The sequence below is a fragment of the Stegodyphus dumicola genome, chromosome 4 (genome assembly GCF_044657685.1).
Source record: "Stegodyphus dumicola isolate Sdum_Otavi_A_Nest chromosome 4, ASM4465768v1".
Taxonomy (NCBI): Eukaryota; Metazoa; Arthropoda; class Arachnida; order Araneae; family Eresidae; genus Stegodyphus; species Stegodyphus dumicola.
Window position 1 is genome coordinate 242854425 of NC_140771.1, and position 19586 is coordinate 242874010.

Consider the following 19586-nt stretch of genomic DNA (forward strand, 5'->3'; position numbering starts at 1 on the left):
GGAGACTGTGTATAGGAAATTCTAAAGATATGCGCATTTAAAAATTATTTTTCGATATTGCTGTTGAACTCAATTTTATGGTTTAAGTGTGAAGAGAACGGTATTTAATAAATAAGGGTAATGCACAAAACATTAAATAAATGCCTATTTAGGCATAATATATATATATATGTAAGATAAAAAATATGAAAGCAAACTTCTAAACTTAATTCACTATAACTTCCATTATTTTCTATTTCATTTTTAGAATAATTATAAAATTCATATTCAAAATTCTCAACAAAATTTCAAGAACATAAAAACTTATCTTAATATCCTTCCCTATGAATAATTTAAATAGCTTAAAATTTGTTACTTAATTTTCTCACACATAATTATGAAAAATTAGAAAAATTAATGAACAAGAATTTCAGATTTTCTCAAAGCAAATTGCAGAAATTTTAACCAATGTTGAAATGAAAACTATAGAATTCGCAGCACATTAAATAATTTAGTTCCTAAGCTAGGTTCACACGAATGTAATAATTTTTGAGCTGTTGAAAAAGTGGAAGTGCAAATAATTTTCTGTCGCACATACTTGCAAACAGTAACTCCGATCGACCTTGAACCCACTGTAATGCTGAATCCCTAAAGGGTAATTCACTGATGATTTCCTTTTCACTAGGCATTCGAACTTCTCAATTTATAGAGAGATTACTTTCAATCTGTAAACATTACGCGTAATTATTTTTTTGAAGCACTTGCAAAACACCACAGCAGAAGAATGATCTGTTATTTTTTAAACACTGAAAAAACAAATTCAATGATTCACTTCTTTCACATTATCTTGGATTTATCACAAAACGATGATTTGAAGAGCTGAATTAAATTTTCCATTGAGGTTTCAGGCTGCAGGAAACTATCCTACCGGCTTAATTGTAATAATAAAATCACAAGAAAAAGCCGGAGCAATGTCGATGCGTGCTTAGATCCATATTGAAGAAGAATTTTGATTGCGTAGTATTTAAAGAACTTGGCATTCGAGGCAGTTTTAATTCTATTTTTATTTCCAATTGATATTTGTGGCCACAATCACTTGGCACTCTAGTCGTGCCTTTCCACAGAAGATTTACATTTTTGATATTGTTGGGATAGAAAGCAAGCCAGCGAAATTACATCTTAGCACAGTAGAGAGCAAAAGCTGAAGTGCGTAGTTATGAAAGATGGAAGCATGCGAAGAGAAAAGTTTCAGTTTGCAATTTGGTGATTGGTCGAGAGGGATCTGCATTATGGGTTAAGTAAGATCGCATGATTAATTTGAATGACGCAATTTAGACTTAAGCGTTATTTTTAGGACAGATAGAGGAAGTTCTCAAATGAAATAGAAAATAATGGAAGTTATAGTGAATTAAGTTTAGAAGTTTGCTTTCATATTTTTTATCTTACATATCATTTGTACAAAACTCTTCAATGCGACTAACACATACCTGGTTGCAGTACTTTTCATAGGATATAAGCGTGTAAATCTTGTAAAATTATCAATTATTACAATTAATTCTGTATTTCCTCTTGAACTTTTTACGAATGGTCCTAAATAGTCTATATGTATGATTGCAAAAGGTCTTCTACCAGGATTAATTAGATGCAGTACACCTTGTTTCTTACCACTAGGTACTTTATTTACTACGCATTCGAAACACATCGAAATGTGACACATAACATATTGTTTCATTCTTTTAAACCAGTACGACTCCTGGATTTTGGCAACAGTTCTATTTGCAGAAAAATGTTCTGAAAGATTGTGAAATTTTACTACTATATCTTTTCTCATCCACTTAGATATGATATATAACAATTTCTCCTTTTCCTGATCTTTTACCTTACGAAACAATCGATCATTCTTCAAGATGTAATTTTCAGTTACATATTTCTCTGCATTCGTTCAATCATTTATCTTTTTCGTTAAAATGTCCATTAATATGTGTAATTCTAGATCTGAATCACAAGAATTTGTTCATCTACCGTTAGTGTTAAACAAACTTCCAAGTTGTTTTTAATTATAGAGTCTAAAATTTCTTCTGGCTGATCAACTGGCGATCAGCTCAATGCATCCATGACTCATTTTTTTTACCTTGTCTGTGCTTTATTTCAAGACTGTATTCCTGGATCAGATTACTCCACCTCGCTATCTGAGGATTTGAAATTTTCTTTGCATTTAAATCAACTAAAGCTTGACAGTCTGTAATTACCGTAAATTGGATTCCAATTAAAAATTGTCGAAGTTGTGTCAAAGTCCAAACTATTGCCATTAATTCTAATTTGCTTGAATGATAATTCTTTTCTGTTGTTCATTTTTTTACACAATAAACTAAATGCCACTTTTTATCTTCACCTTTCTGCAACAGCATTCCTGCCAGCCCTTTGCTACTCATGTCTGTGTGCACTTCAGTCTCTGCTTTTGGATTATATAATGCTAGTACTGGTTCATTAGTTAAATGATCTTTTAAACTACTCAATGCTTCTTGCTGATCTTCATTCCAACAAAATGTTTCATCCTTCCTCGTCAATCTCGTTAATGGCTCAGCTTTCTCTGTATATTTTGGTACAAACCTTCTAAAGAAACTTGTAAGACCTAAAAATTGTTTAACATCATATTCATTGGTTGCTTTAGGAAAGTTTAATATGGCTCGTACTTTTCTTGGTCCAGGTTGCATACTATTCGATTTTATTAGAAATCCCAAATACTCAACTTCATCTTTTCCAAATTCGTATTTTGTAAGCTTCAATATCAGCTTTTCTTCTCTCAATCTATCAAACACTTTTCGAAGTTTTTCTATCATTTTCCCCACGATTTAGTCGGAATTAATATGTCATCCAAATACACACTTCTTTATAAAGCAATGGACTTAAAACTTGATTCATAAGTCTCTGAAATTCTGCAGGAGCGTTAGCTAACCCAAAGATCATACTTTCAAATTGACCAGTATCATCTGGAGTGATGAAAGCTGTTTTCCGTTTCGCTTCTTCAGTTAAAGGAATCTGTAAATATCCATGAGCTAAGTCCAATGTAGTGAAAACTTTACACTCCCTAAGACATTCAAGAAGATTATCTATCCTAGGGAGTGGAAATTTATCTTTAACAGTTTACTAATTCAACTTTCTATAATCTACCACTAATCGTAGTTGACCTGTCCTTTTCCTTATGAGTAAAACTCGACTAGCATACGGAGATCTTGTTTCAGTAATAACTCCTTATTTCTTCCATTCATTTATTATCTTCTCTATAGAAGCACTCTCCTCGGCATTGGTTTTATACGACTTCAATTTCTTTAGTATCCATTTTTGTTAAGTTTGTACACCCTCATTCCTCCATATTTAATGCAAAACAATCTCGATACTCATTTATCAAATATAAAACTTCTTGTTTTCTCTCTGGCATAATACTGTTATTAACTGTAATTTCTTCTAAAGTAATTGGTCTCTTAAACTTCTTAATTTTATTTATTATCATTATTTCCTTTTGATTTGAATTTTCAGTTTTCTGATCTAGACTTGATTCAACTCTGCTACTTCCGCTCTACCGATACATTGATTCCCTTTCAAAATTAATTTTCGATCACTGTAGTTAGTGACTGGTATCACTGTTTCTCCCTGTATTACTTCCAATAATGAGCTTAACTCATCTTCCGATCCACTTATTACAACATAACCGTTATTTATTTCATCAGTTTTAATTTTCATGAAATTAACCATATTACTTTTGATTTCAGTTTCTTGGGAAGCCTTCAGTTTAATTCATGGAGTAATTTTGCAACTGTGAGAATGGACAATCATTAGCATAGCGTATGTGCAAGGTATTACCTATCTTGGTGTATGCGATATGTGGTAAATCAATCCATGTTCGACCAACTAACAAGTTGCAGAGTTGCGTTCATCTCCTACAATTAGAACTGTAATGTCCTTTTCTTACACATTATCAATCTCTAAATTAAACATTTACATTTCCCAATGTTCTACTGGCTGGTTTACTCTGGTTTCCAAAGCCAAACAATTCCTATACATCAGATTTTATAACAAGATTCAGTTTCCTAGCCACAGACTGTTTCAATAGACACGAACTATAACCTGTATCTATGATTGCAGTAATTTCTTCTCCATTATTCATGCGAGCATACTTTAAATATACTGTTGAAAGACACCTGAATTCTGGTTCATGGATAAATTATTTTTAACATTTGTCAAGTCTGAACTCTTAGATGTACACTTTTTAAAAGTATGACCCTTTTCATTACATTTTCTGCAAATAATTTCTTTTTTAGGTTGAGGACAATCCATCGCTATATGTCCATAATCATCACAATTGAAGCATTTCGGCTAACCCTTTTCATTGGAGATACCAGAACTATATTCCCTTTTCCTATTGTCTATTTTATAAAATTTGCCTCTCAAATTATATTTATTATCAAAACAGTTTTTAAAACCCACTTTGAAATTGCCACCTTTCTGTATAGAACCGTTAACATTTTTGGATCTTGAATACTGATTATAGGGTCCGTCAAAAAATATAGAACCAAATTTAGGCTTAGAACCAAATTTAGTATGCCTAAAGGTTTTATTTTCTACTTGAAGTACTTTTATTCCTGTCCAAATATTTTCATATTCATCTAGTTTTTCAGCCAACTCTTCAGGATTAATGAATTTAGACGATTCATTAGTGAAATGATCTTGTATAGCAGCAGGGACCATTTTCTTTAATTGATCTGTAATAATAAGCTGTTTTAAAGAGTCAAAAATCTGTTACATTTAATCCAGCAAGCCACTCTTCAAAATAATTTTTTAATTCAAACGTAAAGTCCCTCCACATGTTGCGTAGTGTTTTAATATGATCAATGAACTTTTGCCAAAACTGTCCAGGGATTAACTTAAATTTTTCTCAATAGCAGTTGTTTTAACTTGCTTATAGTCGTTAGCTTTTTCTTCTGATTCAGGGGTAATTAATTGAGTTATTTCATAAGACAACAGACCCAACAGCTGAGAAACCCAATTTTCTTCTTCTAACCCAATACGCCGTGCCTATCTCTCAAATAAGACTAAATAAAAACTTATATACCTTCATTCAAATCATACTTATGCATTAATTTACTCATATCACAAAAATTACTTTTACTAACATTAGAAGGAACAGAATTATTTACATAACTACTTCTGGTTTTCGTTTCTATTTTCAATTTTTCAAGTTCAAATGTTTTTTGCTTATCTTTTTCTAAAATTTTAATTTTTTCCTTTTTGAGTTCAAATGTTTTGCTTTTCTAAAATTTCCATCTTTTCCTTTTCGAGTTCAAATGTTCTTTGCTTTTCTAAAATTTCAAACTTTTCCCTGTCTAAACGATCATTTATAATTCTATCTAGCATTTGTTTAGTAAATTCTTCATTATAGTTCTAACTATTCAAAATCATATCCCTTAAGCCTACAATTTTAATATCAGAAGGGACATCTACATCAAGTTCCAAAGCAAGTTAAGTCACATTTCTTGCCCCTTGCCAAATAAGCCATTTTAAGACTTCAATTTTCAAATAATAATATAATAATTCCACTTAAGTTCTTTCCGTTTAATACTTTAACAAAAACAGTTTATAAATGCACGTACCTTCCTACCTTCAGTTTTGGCGAGCTTCCGCATTCAGTTTAGGCTTAACGTACATTAAGGCAATATGTTGTTAAATCCTAGAGACGATACAACTGAAAATACAAAATGACTATGCACACTTCAAAGAAACATAACTGTTCAAAAAACTCTTTTGTTGCCACTCAGGAAAATATATTTAAAAAAAATGTTTACACAATGCTTGTTAGTTTTTGAAACTACAGCTCAGTGGTGACTATCATGCATTTCAGGAGCAGAAGTAAAGCAACAAATGTTTTCAAATTTGCTACTTGGCCTTAGGCCCCACCATCCTCACTAGAGTACGAGATAACAAAAGCATTTTTCCTATGCCTGCATGAAAAGAGTTTTGAAGTTCTTCAAATGGAACCCTGTTGTAAAAATCATTCTCTTCTTGCTTACTTTACGTATATTAATCTTTTGGGTACATTTGACAAGTGAGACTTGTCATCTGCTTGCTCGGGTGAAGTTACGGTGGACGAGTCTGACTGGTCATCTGAATTTAAGAAGCAGGCATTGATGTTTGCAACACCCCGGCAGTGGACGTAGATCACAAACATTTGCCTGGCATTTGTTTATGACATCTTACAGTTGCAAATACGGTTAATTCTACTTATTTTTATTATTACCCCTGTTTTCTTGACACGCTATCCTAAGATGTCTAAAATAAAAAATTCATTATACTGTGAAAAATGATAGTTTCAATGAAGTAGAATTACAGCTGTATGATAACAGTGAATTGGATAGTGAAAATGATGTAAACAAGAATGAATTGGAAAGTGATAGTGATGATAATGAAGTAATACCAGTGCATCAAAAATGCACACGGCTTTTATCAAGTGATAGTGAATCTTCTATCCAACAATTGCAAGAACAATGGATTTGGGAAGAAAAAGAAAATCTTGTTGATATAAAACAATTTCAAGAAATAGCTGGAATCAGTGCTTTAAGTTGGTTCTTGTTTTATATAAATATTTCTATTTTGTTTCATTTATATATTTATTTATATTTTCTAACTAAAATGTTTTCTCAAAAATATATTTATATCACCAATATAAGTATATTCCAAATAAAATTTATTACTTTTACATATTAATCCATATAGCAACAAATTAAATCCGTCCCATGGGCATAAAAATCTTCAAATAATTCAGTACTCAAAGGGTTAATATCATGTCTAGATATATTATAAATAGGCTTAATATGTGCTGCATTATTTTAGATGAAATTCTTTAATATAGTAATTCTATATTTTTCCACGAAAATTTGTTAACATTTCTGGTTTATCATATATAGTCCAAATCTAAAATTTTATTCTTAATCATGATTGTGCATGCATTATATATCATTGTATAAGTTTTAAATACCAAATTTTGAGAAGTTTTGGATTATATCCTAACAACATTTTTTTTTTTTTTTTTTAATCTATTCAGAGCTTCAAGTAATGTACTACTTCCAATTTATCAATTTTAGCCCAAAACCAATATGTTATTTTGATATAAAATTATGAAATACTAAACCTGAAAAGTTTTGGATTATATTTTAATATGGTTTTTCACTAAAAACTGTTATGGGTTTAAAACCTAATCGACTTTTTATAAAAATCCAGAAAGCTTAAAATATGGAAAATAGAAATTTTCAAAAATTTTTATGCAAGAGTTATTGTGAACAAACAAACAACAACAACAAAAAAAAAGTCATATTTAGACAGACACTATTGTAAAAAACATGCTGTGGAGACCTTAATTTTCAGTTGTTCACTGAAAACTCTTTATCAAATTTTGCCCACTGTAGTTGAAAATTACTTGACAGAAGTAAAGAATACCTAGACCTAGTAAAAACATTACTTAAGTTTCAATACCTTTTCCCTATGCTGGGAATTAATAATTCTTCTTCAACTCATTTAAAAATTCAGGAATTCATTTAAAAATCTTGAAACTTTTCAATCTGGGACATAGTCTAATATACAGCACTAAATCCAGAACTGTACAAATAGTAACCAGCAGAAATCATTTCTAAACATTCTTGAAATAATAGAGAACAACGTATGTAAAAGCATTAAATTCTAAAAATATTATTGGGTCTTAAAATCAACTTGCATGAAATTTTAACCTCCCTCCTTTGGAGATAAAAGTTGATTAGATTATGCATTTCAATATACCAATTCATACAGGGTCATACTATACCAAAGGACTGCCTGATTTCAAAATTCCCCCAGAATCTCAAAAACAAAGATTGATAGAGGAATACAAAAAGCGATATATTTCTTGTGAAAGTTCTAAGACTATTATACTTAAGCTTCCAAATACTGGTTACAAAAGCTGTAAACAAATGGCGTTGCAATCGGAATCTGTAGTGCATGCAAGTAGTGCTCCAAAAGCTGTAAGGGCAATCAGTTCTGATCTAGAAACAGGAAAAGAAGGTTGTTGTAATGAAGGAACAGGCTGAAATCATGCATTCCATTGAACAACATATATTTCTGGTATTAGAATACCAGAGGTTAGATCACAGTCCAATGGCAATGGCACATAGTTTTCAAACCCGACTGTGCCCAACAGTGGACATTTTCATGGTTTTCCTTAGGTGTAATGTGTATACGAGACAGTTTCCCTCAGTTTGGAAGCTAAGTCCTCTAGGAAGGCATCAGTCCCCTTATGCAGATAGCCCTTATGGCTTTTCTGTAATCACCTAAACCAAACCAAACCTGACAGAATGTTCCCAAAGGATCAGATATGAAAACTATTCACAAGTTCTTAGCTAAATGCCACACAGAGAGGCAGCATGGTCAATGATCTGGTAGGGAGTTTTGGTTGCAGGCAAACTGCAGTTATTCTTGAAAATGTCACGACTGTTTCTGGAATTACTTCGCAAAATCCAAGGAAATCCATCTGAAGAATTGCAGCAAAGACTGGTTTGAAGCATTCTAGCAAGCAGAAAGTACTGAAGAACAGCACAGACATGTTTCCATTCAAAATCCAAGGCACCAGCGTACAGCATCACCTGTCTGCAGCTTTTGTAACTATTACTTGGAAACTTCTGTATAACAATCATATAGCTTTCACAATGAATATATAGATTGTTGTGTTCCTCTATCGATCTTTGTTTTCAAGATTTTTACATATGGACAATGTTCTCTGAGAAACTCAATACTGCAGACTTCATACGTAGAAAATATCATGAAACTCGTCATGGAAGAAACTTTGACATTGAAAACCAAATCATCAAAGAGCAGAATATACAGTCAAAAGTCTTTAATCCGGACGTCCATAATCCGGACTGATCTATAATCCGGACCTCAAAGCTACAAACTTTCGATGCATGCGCATAATACGTTTATGCATGCACGTTTAATGTATAATGGACGGTATAAGCTAAGCTAAAATTATCTAATTATCTATTTCAGTTAATGTTGCAGATTGCATAGTTCCTTAATCTTTTAATTGGATCCGGCTTATTATTTTTTGCAGACTGCTAGAGCAATTTTATAAAACTAAGCTTGAACTTTCGATTATGTGAAAAAGAATTTCCGATTCTGGGGCTGCCAAAGGATCTACAAAGCGAAAGCATGTTTCGATGTCCATCAAACAAAAAGTGGAATTGCTGCAAAAAATGGATAAAGGCATATCCTTTGTTTCTCTAACCATTCGGAAATCTGTTTATCAATTTCACGTTGCTCAGCGGGGGGGGGGGGGGAGTCACGGCGCACAAGCAATGAACTGGAAGTTGATCTGTCAGCACTATCCTTATCTTCAGGGCAGATGTTGTTTTTTTTATTCGGCTTATAATTCCTTACTAAATGTAGTATTTCATCTGGATGTACTCTCTTTGATATGATTTAAATCAAATTCCTTGTCATTATAAATATCACGAATACACATCAAATAGTTTTCTGGTTGCAATTTTCTAATTTCAACTATGCGTAATGTATGCTTTACACATGCGCGCGTTAAAAGAAATGTTTAATAAAGTAAACAAAAATTAAGCTTTTTTTGTAAATTTTGATACCCTTTAGATCATAATTGCTCTTTATTTCATAAATTACGGTTTCATATTTTTAATTTTATAATTTCTGCATGCCATCTTACCAGATTTAAACTGATGATCTATAATCCGGAATCGCCGAAGTCTCGACGAGTCTGGATTAAAGACTTTTGACTGTAGTAATCGAATGTTTCAACCATTCAGCTACTGACAGACATTGAAGTTTGGATATTTTTTTAATGAAAAATATTAGATTTAAATATAACATACCTATAAGCCTCTTCAATGTTCTTATCATGTTGTTCATAGAAAAATTTCTTTCCCAAGGCAAGAACACTTCGACTTTTAGATAAAATTGATTGGATAGCATGCTCCACCTTGAAATAATAATAATAATAATAATAATAAAATTCATTAATAAATTCAATAAAAATATTCAGAAAACAAAACTAAAAAGACTTTTTTTAAAGGAATACCTCTTGCTCAAGGTGCTCTGGACTAACAACTTTACTTACTAGACCAGACTGCACCGCTTCTAAAAATTAGAATTAAAGTCATGTAGCTGTTCTACCGTAATCTGATTAATATTCACATCTAACAAACAAAATATAATTTCAGTTTTATTTCCTTAAACTATTCAGTTACCTTGTGCATTTAAATTATTTCCAGTAAGTAGCATATATGAAGCAATTTTAAGTGGAACATTTCGGGATACAGCTACACCAGGTGTTGAACAAAAAAGCCCAACTGAAGCTCTGAAAGAAAAAAAAAAAAAAAAAAAAGTAAACATTTCCTAGAAAAGATTTTAAATAACAAAGAATTTTTAAATGTTTATTAATTGTTAAATAGTAGATGAATAACTTTCACACTAGCATACTGATGTAAAAAAAAAAAAAAAAAATTTAAATACACACATGCTCATAGCATAAATTTTTTTAATACAAAAGCATTCTTATAAAATTATTTTTTCTGATGAAAATTAAGCTCCCCCCCCCCCAAAAAAAAAACAAATATTTATTTAATTCCACATATTTGTTTTGCACAGGCTGTCCATTCAGCAGTACAGTAACCAAAAAACTTCTAGCAAAAGAAAGTTTTTTTGAAGATTTTTGGAAAGTGTGCTTAACTACTTAAATGAGTACTCTAGGTTGTTAGATATATATCATCACGCTGTTCCTATATTACATAAAGCTCATAAAGTAAACAGGTAATTACAAGATGTTCATTTTTTATAGCTTCTACTTAACCTGTCTCTTCCAGATGATGAGAGGAGATATTGAAAATATTCTAAGAAAAAAGAAAGGATCAATACTATTTAAAATGTAATAAGAAGAGACAGTTAACTAATTAAACTAACTCTTACTTATAAAAATATATTAGAAATGTCTAACACTGATGCAGAACCAAGCAGTCAAGTTTTTTTAATGGTAAATAAGTATATACACATATATTCAAATGGTTAAATCTTCTAGAGACTTTGTAAAAATCAGCGAGGCAGTGAGCAAAAACAATGTAATTACAAAATTAAGCAACAATAGGCCATAGAAAAACAAATATTTAAAAATAAATACTGGCATTTAAGTTATAATTTTAAATATCTAACATGTAGTTTGGTATAAATAGAGTAATTAAAATAAACAAATAATAACACTCTATTAAAAATTATTAATATTTTTCTATCAAGTGTAAAATAGTGTAAAAATCTGTATTAAATCAAAAATTGTTTCAAATAATCAACTATAATACAATTTTTCTTTAAATTAATAAACTTCACAATTATCTAAATTACTAAGAATTTTGAAAAGTTCTTCAATAGTGTTTCATGTTGTATTAAAATTTCATTTCACTATGCCTAAAATACCTAATGCATGAGCTTTTAAAGCTAGTCATTTTTTTCATTGAAGCTATTTACCTCCACTTTTAATATTAAAATTCTCATTAGAGTTCATTATTTATAAAAGACTGTCTTTAGAATTACATAATTGAAAAATCAGAATGTAATTAGCATTACATTCTGGTTTTTCATTAGCATATTCTAATTTAATTAAGACACAATAACACGCCGAATAAATACTAATTCAGAAGTCAAACAACAAAAATCAGCGTTAATTTTTTTCGCCAACAGATGTTTCGCCAACAGATGGCGCCACTTGCTTATTCTTGTCCAGGCTTTCTTATCTTATCTAAGCATTATTTCCTATCTTGTTCATTTGCGGTTTTGCAGCTGAAGATGATGGTTCGGTAAAACCATCGAAACTAGTCCTGTGAAAATTTTGCAAATTAACGCTGATTTTTGTTGTTTGACTTCTGAATTAGTATATTCTAATTTATCCAAAATATCACAGTCTCATTTCTGAAGATGAATTAATTCAGTAAAAGTATTACTGTCATTTTTTGCTCTTCATCTAAAAAGTAGATAAATGAAAACTGCAGCTAAAATCAATATACACTGAGTACACGTCAGGCACTTTATTTTAAAATTTTAATTTAAAAGTCACATTGAGAATCATGATTTACTGTTTTACTCCTCCCATCATTGTTCCTATTCTGAAAGCAAAGAAAACAGTAGAAGGATAAAAACAAAGAGAATAATGAGCTTGTGTAAAAAGACCAGCAATTAACCATAGAATAAAAATGGTTCAATAATAAGGAGTATTTCCTAGAAAACATTAAAATTCTTAACACATGCATATACAGGCACTCCTACTTGCAAACCAAGTTTCTGATAATATGTTGACAATGAGGACAACAGAGTATTAATATATCAGTATTTAAGTTCATTTTTAAAAGTATTTAAGTAATTAACGAAATCAAAACTATGATCAATGTTAATGCATTTTTCCAATACGCGTAAAACAATAAAATCAAACATGTATTTATTTTGCATCTGAATATATCCACTAAAATATTGAATGAAAAGCAACTTGAAAGAAGGTAACGTGAAGTTTATTCTTCTTAAGTCAAAATCTTTTACTGCACTCTTTAATTTATCCAATCTCGGATATTTTAATTCCATTCTTAAAATAACATAGGGAGAAAAAAAAAGTGTTTGATCTCGGATATTTTAATTCCATTCTTAAAATAACATAGGGAGAAAAAAAAAGTGTTTGATCTCGGATATTTTAATTCCATTCTTAAAATAACATAGGGAGAAAAAAAAAGTGTTTGACTACAGACAAACTATTTGAATGGCTATGAAATCAGTTTGATTTAAAAATAATTGCATTTTTTAATCATCAAAATGCATCATTTAAAATGAGTTACAGGTCTAAAATACTTATAACAAATTTTAAAATGAAATTAAATTTAGACATTTTCTTTTCACTGTATTTGAAAAATGAAATATTAAGCAGATTTACCATTTTATTGCAGTGTAAAAAATCTCGAGTTTTGGATATTTTATTTCATTCAAATTTAAGGTCAAAAGAAGCAAAAGTTAAATTTTTTTCTGAATTTACTCCTAGATTTTAAAATTATTTTCCTCAAATTTTCTCTGATGTTAATCAATAGTAGCACTCATAGCATATAACTAAATTTTTAAATCTAAATATATCAACAGAATTATATAATTAAAATACCCTTTGAATGCTTTATCTAGGATAGAAGCTATTTCAGTGTCAAGTACAAAAGACGATGTTCAAGTAGCATACACTCAAGAAAATGATTGATTGGGAAGAGTTAAGATCCATTGACAATTTCTTACAAATGTATATTCTGGCAAAACACTTATATCCAAATTAATATTAACTGCAGGAAAGGTATGACCTCATCTCCTTACTAAATTTCAGTGATTTTCCTTTGAAGCATTAGAGCAACTAGATCATCCAATAATAACAACCTTTTTCTCTGGCCTTCAGCTAAAAATGGATGTGCATTTACAGGTAAAAGTTAGGTTAACACTTATTGCTTAACCTTAATTAACAGATTTGCTCAATTAGTTGAAATAGCTAACTGATAATTTTAGTCAATATAGTAACTAAAGCCTTTAATTCCAACTAAGTCTTCAGCCTTACTGACCAAGATATGCAATTTGAATTACACTTGTTCCAATCAATCATCAAATTATTAAATGCATATATTCATACAAGTACATTCTGTAGCTTCTATCATCTGTAGCTTCTATATCCAATCAATCATCCAATTATTAAATACATATATTCATACACGTACATTCTGTAGCTGTGATATCTGGCGACTGTTTGGCGATCAACAGAGCATGCTTGGCGCAGGTAGCTCTTCTTCGAGAAGGGTTAATGTATTTATTAGGAGTTGCATGTTAGCCTCGGAAGAGGAAGGTAGTAGATTGTACTATGCGGTAGAAGCGACGTACTGCTCTGAGTAACTATTATATTATGCTTTGAATTATATATTTAATAAATGTTTGTTTCATCTTGCTAAATGGTGCCTTATTAAACCATGAAGTCATCACAACACGCTCTCGATCGAGAAAACCAGAGAGGTTAGAAGCTTAGAGCGTTGAAAACGGAAGAGGCGTAAAGTTAAGCCTAACTAACGAAAGAAGTGTTCATTTGCAAAAGAGAGTAAAAACGTGAGAATTATTTAATCGAGAGTTTGAAAGGCTTGATTCTAAAGGAAAATAGAAGAAAATGTTCAAAAACGCAAAGAAAGAGGATTTAGTAACAGTTCTATTGGAAATTGGCGAAGAAGCATCCCCAGATTTGAAGCTGGTAGAACTGAAACACAAACTCCAGAATAGCAAGGAATACATCGAAGATGCTGATTTCGTGAAAGAAATTCTGATTACTACAGTGGAGAATAGAAAAAGAAAAGAAGAAATGGAAAGAATGCAAATGGAAGAAGAAAGAATAAGAACAGAAAGAGAACACGAAATAGAACTAGCGAAGATTCGAGCAACTCAAAATGAAGGAAGTAGAAGTCCAACACCTTTAATCCAAAACACAGAACGAGAAACCGAAATTTCCCTGGACAAGCTGATCAAAGGAGTAGAAACACTGACTATACCAGTACCGAAGAGAGCAGAAGAATGGAATATATTTTTCGATTCTATCGAAAGAGCATTTAAGCACAAGAAGGTTCCTGAAGAATACAAATCAGAAATATTATTGAAATTAATTGGAGAAAAAGCTTCAAATGTTCTTGTTTATATAAAGGAGGAAGATCTGCAAAATTACGAAAAAGTGAAAACTCTTGTTCTGAAGGAATATCAACCTACTCCTCAAACCTGTTTAGAAAACTTCAGAAAAACTAAACGTTATTCCGGCGAAACGCATATCCAGTTCGCTTCAAGACTAACAGCTACATGGGACTATTACTGCAAGTCAAGAGAAGTAAAGGATTTCGAAACACTCAAGGAGTTAATTATTTCCGATAAATTATTCCAAGCATTAGATGAAGAAACAGCTGCACACGTCGCAATACGCCAAGGAAATAAATGGCTGAAGTCTCAAGAATTAGCTACAGAATGTGATATTTATTTCACGGCCAAAGGAAAATCTTTCGACGAAGTTCGAAATGGAATTAAGCGATCACCGAGATTCCTGGATACAACATGTGCACACGACAAATATATTCCACCACCCATGAGAAAAGAATATCCAAAACACGAAAGATTTCACGCGAGAAGAAAAGAATGTTATATTTGTGGAAATTATCAACACATCACGAGAGATTGTCCAGACAAAAGAAGAAAGAACGAAACTGCAGTAAATAAGAAGGGAAAGGATGATTCCAAAACTCAAAAAAATTCAAACAGAACATCAAAAGAAGAAGCCATCGTAGCTAAAGTAGACTCATCCCATCTACGATCTGAATTCGCAGAACGCATCGTTCAACCACTGCAAAAAGTAGATATTTTTATTAACTCTGAGAAAATCGAAGCTATCGTAGACTCTGGAACGCAGATAACGATCGTACATTCATCGCTCATTCCAAATTTAGAGGAGAGAGAAGGAGGTAAAATATTGCTAACACCTGCTTTCGGACAACCAATTGAAGCAAAAGTTTGCCGTGTACCTATTTACCATAAAGATCATGGAAGCAATATATTTAATTTTGTGGATACATTAATTGCAGTGACTGATAAGCTAAATGTGCCTTGCCTAATAACTCCAGAAATATACGAACTGTTGATTAATCCTGCGGCAGAAGAACCAAACGCAGAAAGAAATAATTACGGAAGCGAAAACTTACAAACTTTATTCGCCAATGCACAGTCAAACGACAGCGTCGATTCCCCCCCGCTAATGCTTATGGAGGAGAAAAACGAAGAGGAGGAAGGGAAGAAGGCAAGTGTTTATGTAAACACAGACTTATCGTCTGCTGAACGCCTACGCGAAGAGCAAGTTAACTGTCCCTCGCTGAGAGAAGCATGGAAGCTAGCAATAGAAAAAAAAGGAAATTATTTATTTATTGATCATCTTTTACATCACCAAGAAAAAATATTAGGACAGAATGTTTTTCAGTTAGTGCTTCCACTTAGTAGAAGAGCACAAGTGTTGGAATTAGCACATAGTTCCATTTTCGGTGCACATCTTGGGATAAGAAAAACAAAGGAGCGAATACGATATTCATTTTACTGGCCTGGATTAGCACAAGATGTTGAAACCTTTTGTAAAACATGCAAAGATTGTCAGCTGAAAAGTCCAGAAAAGCGATCTGACAAGATTCCCTTCACACCGGTCAGAAGGCCAGGATTACCTTTCGAAACAGTTAACATCGACATTATTGGACCTATTGAACCTTCCTCTGCTAGGAAACATAAATATGTGTTATGTCTGGTAGATCAACATTCCCGATGGCCAGAAGCCATTCCACTGAGAAGCTTGACAGCAAAAGCCACTTGCGACGCGCTTTTGGAGATTTTCATGAGAACAGGAATCCCTAATACAATAGCTAGTGACAACGGAAGTAACTTCGTTTCAAAATTAACTAAAGAATTTCAGAAAAGACTAGGTTCTCACCCTAGGTTCTCTACACATGCTTACAGTGCTTCAAATGGATTAGTAGAAAGATGGAACAAGTCCTTCAAGCAAATGTTACATCATGTCATAAGAACTGATCCTTCGAATTGGGATAAGCACATCCCATACCTGCTCTTTGCATACAGAGAAGTACCAAACTGCACCACGGGTGTCTCACCATTTCAGCTGATGTATGGAAGACAACCAAGAGGTCCTTTAGCAGTACTGAAGTCTTCATGGTCAGGAGAAATACCTATACCACCTAATCTAAGTGAATCGGCAGTGGATTACTTACAACTTTTAAAAATAAGGTTAGAACAAGCAGCCGAACAAGCCAATTTAATTGCAAGTGATAAACAACAAAAATATGCTGAGTACTTTAATCGGAGATCAATACCAAAAAATTTCAAAATCGGAGAACAAGTTTATTTACTCATACCAGATTCAAATAACAAACTCTATGCACGATGGACTGGTCCAGAAGAAATCGTGAATCATTGCCCACCTCATTCCTATAAAGTAAAACTACCTGATGGAAAGATCAAACATGTTCATGCAAATAAAATTAGAAAATTCCAAGCTAGTGTCAATGCAGTTGGAGTGATATTTGAAAATGAAGAAGAATTTGGAGAAATTATAACTTTACCAGGAAAAGATCTCTCGACCCCCTGGAAGATTTTAAAATAGATGCAAATCTGAATTTAGAAAATTTGAATCCGCAGCAGAGAAGAAAACTGATAGCTCTTATCAACAAACACCGAGCACTATTCACCGGAAAGCTGAAAATAGCTAAAGTTGAAGCTCATAAAATTAGATTAATACCCAATATGGAGAGGAAGAAACCTTACATTTATAGGATTCCTGAAGCATTGAAACCCAAGGTCGATGAAGAAGTAGAAGAATTATTGAAATCGGGACTAATAGAAGAAAGTAATGCAGAAATAGCTCCTCCAGTAGTTTGTGTAAGCAAAAAAAATGGAGATATCAGATTGTGCTTAGATTATCGAGCTTTGAATGCAGTGACGAAGCCAGATGACTTTCCTATGCAAAATGCCATTGATTTAATGTACAGTATAGGAAGAGCCAACGTCATAACAACTTTAGATTTGCTGAAAGGATATTGGGCAATTCCCATGGAGGAACAAAGTAAAGAGTACACATCGTTCAAAACTCATCGAGGTCAATATCAGTTTAAAGTGCTACCCTTTGGATTAAGGAACGCAGCAGCAACTTTTCAGAGAGTAATGAATAACGCGCTGAAAGAATTTCAACAATTTTCAAGAGCCTATATTGATGACATAGCTATATTTTCCACGGATTTCGACACTCATCTCCGACATCTGGATAAAGTTTTTACCAAACTAGAGTCACTTGGATTTACTATCAATTCGAAGAAATGTTCGTTTGCAAAACCTCAAATTAAATATTTAGGACACATCATTGGATCAGGAAAACATCAACCAGATCCCGAGAAAATAGAGGCAATCAAGAAGCTGGAAACGCCGAAAACGAAAAGAGATCTTAAAAGTCTGTTAGGACTATGTAATTATTATCGCGATTATATCCCAGGGTATGCAGAGATCACCTACCCACTCACAGAACTCACGAAAAATAAACAACCGGAAATACTCGAATGGAAAGAAATTCATGAGTCAACATTTCAACAACTGAAGGAACGATTAGCGATGTCAACGGAGCTGATCACCCCAACACTGCAAGATCCGTTTGTCATTCATTCTGATGCATCCCAAATCGGAATAGGTGCATGTTTGTCACAGCAAAGGGGAGAGAAGCAGTTTCCCATCTGCTACGCGAGCAAGAAATTATCGAAACCTCAACAGAGCTGGCCGACTATAGAGCGAGAAGCTTATGCTATAGTATGGGCATTGAAGAAGTTTGAACCTTGGATATTTGGTTCATCGGTGAAAATTGTGACTGATCATAATCCTCTAGCCTTTATAGTGAGAAATGCTCCGCAATCGTCCAAATTACAACGATGGGCCATAGCTTTGCAGAAATATAATCTCGAAATAGAACATTGCCCTGGAAAAAAACTGTCAAACGCGGATGCATTATCCAGACTTCCCACTTGTGAACTTTGAACATTAATTTACTGTTCATCTTCACGAACATTTTGTATAGTTAATAATTAGATAGTTTTCTTTGCTTTTCATAATCATTTTACAATTTTGTGCAAATAAGATGTTTATGTAATTTGAAATAGATAGAGAAATTATTGGATAACAAATATTCGAGGTAAGTGGTAAATTTAGATATTTGTCTCCCAAGGATTTAAATCATGCTGCAGCATCATTAATTAAAAGGAATGCTAAGAATATAATTTTATATATATATAAGAAACTTAATAATTTTACTGTCATCATTGGAATAATACTAGGGTATATTTTAACATGTTTATAAAAGAAAATATCAACTTGGTTTCTTTGAATTAAGAATTGATAAATTGTTACAATAATAATAAGGTTCGGAACAAGTGAAGTTAAAAATGATTTATCTATGTTTATATATAAAAATGTGTTATCTATGTTTATGTAGTAAATTGAGGTATGTCTATAGTAATTGAGATTTGAAAATTAGGATTAATTTCCAAAAATGAACAATAGTACTCTGCATTAACAGTCTGCTTTTGAGGTATACTGTGCCATCAGACTTGTAAATGAAAGTAACCATTATCTTTGCATTGGTGGAATTTTCCTGAATTTTTATTTTTTATGGTAATGCATAATGATATCATTTCCTTTTCACTTAGCATTTTGGTTTCTATGGTTTCGTCTCAGCCCATAGAATGACATTGAGGAGAAATTGTCAAGTAAACAGAACTTCCTAACAGTTGGCTATAGGAAATTATAACTGAAGAAATGACAGCTGAAAATTGTTCACAAATCTCTTTATTATATCACATATATGGAGTCAAACCAAGTTACAACAAACCTGATTTATAATGAAGGAATTTTTCCCATCCAATTTTGTATAGACTTAATTTTTTTTTTTTTTATAGAGC

The 19586-nt window shown here is 32.2% G+C and overlaps 1 protein-coding gene across 6 annotated transcripts in view; it reads right to left on the reverse strand.

Annotated features, from left to right (window-relative positions):
* The window catches only part of LOC118203257 (enoyl-CoA hydratase domain-containing protein 3, mitochondrial), a 54152-nt gene that overhangs the window by 7616 nt on the left and 26950 nt on the right, over window positions 1-19586 (reverse strand). For all 6 annotated transcript variants that reach the window (XM_085816151.1, XM_085816150.1, XM_085816149.1 and 3 more), the window contains exons 6-8: window positions 10269-10378; window positions 10100-10158; window positions 9894-10000 (exon numbers count right to left, since the gene is read on the reverse strand). In XM_085816151.1, coding sequence (XP_085672277.1) covers window positions 9894-10000; window positions 10100-10158; window positions 10269-10378 — 276 coding nt within the window. The remainder of the gene's footprint in view (window positions 1-9893; window positions 10001-10099; window positions 10159-10268; window positions 10379-19586) is intronic.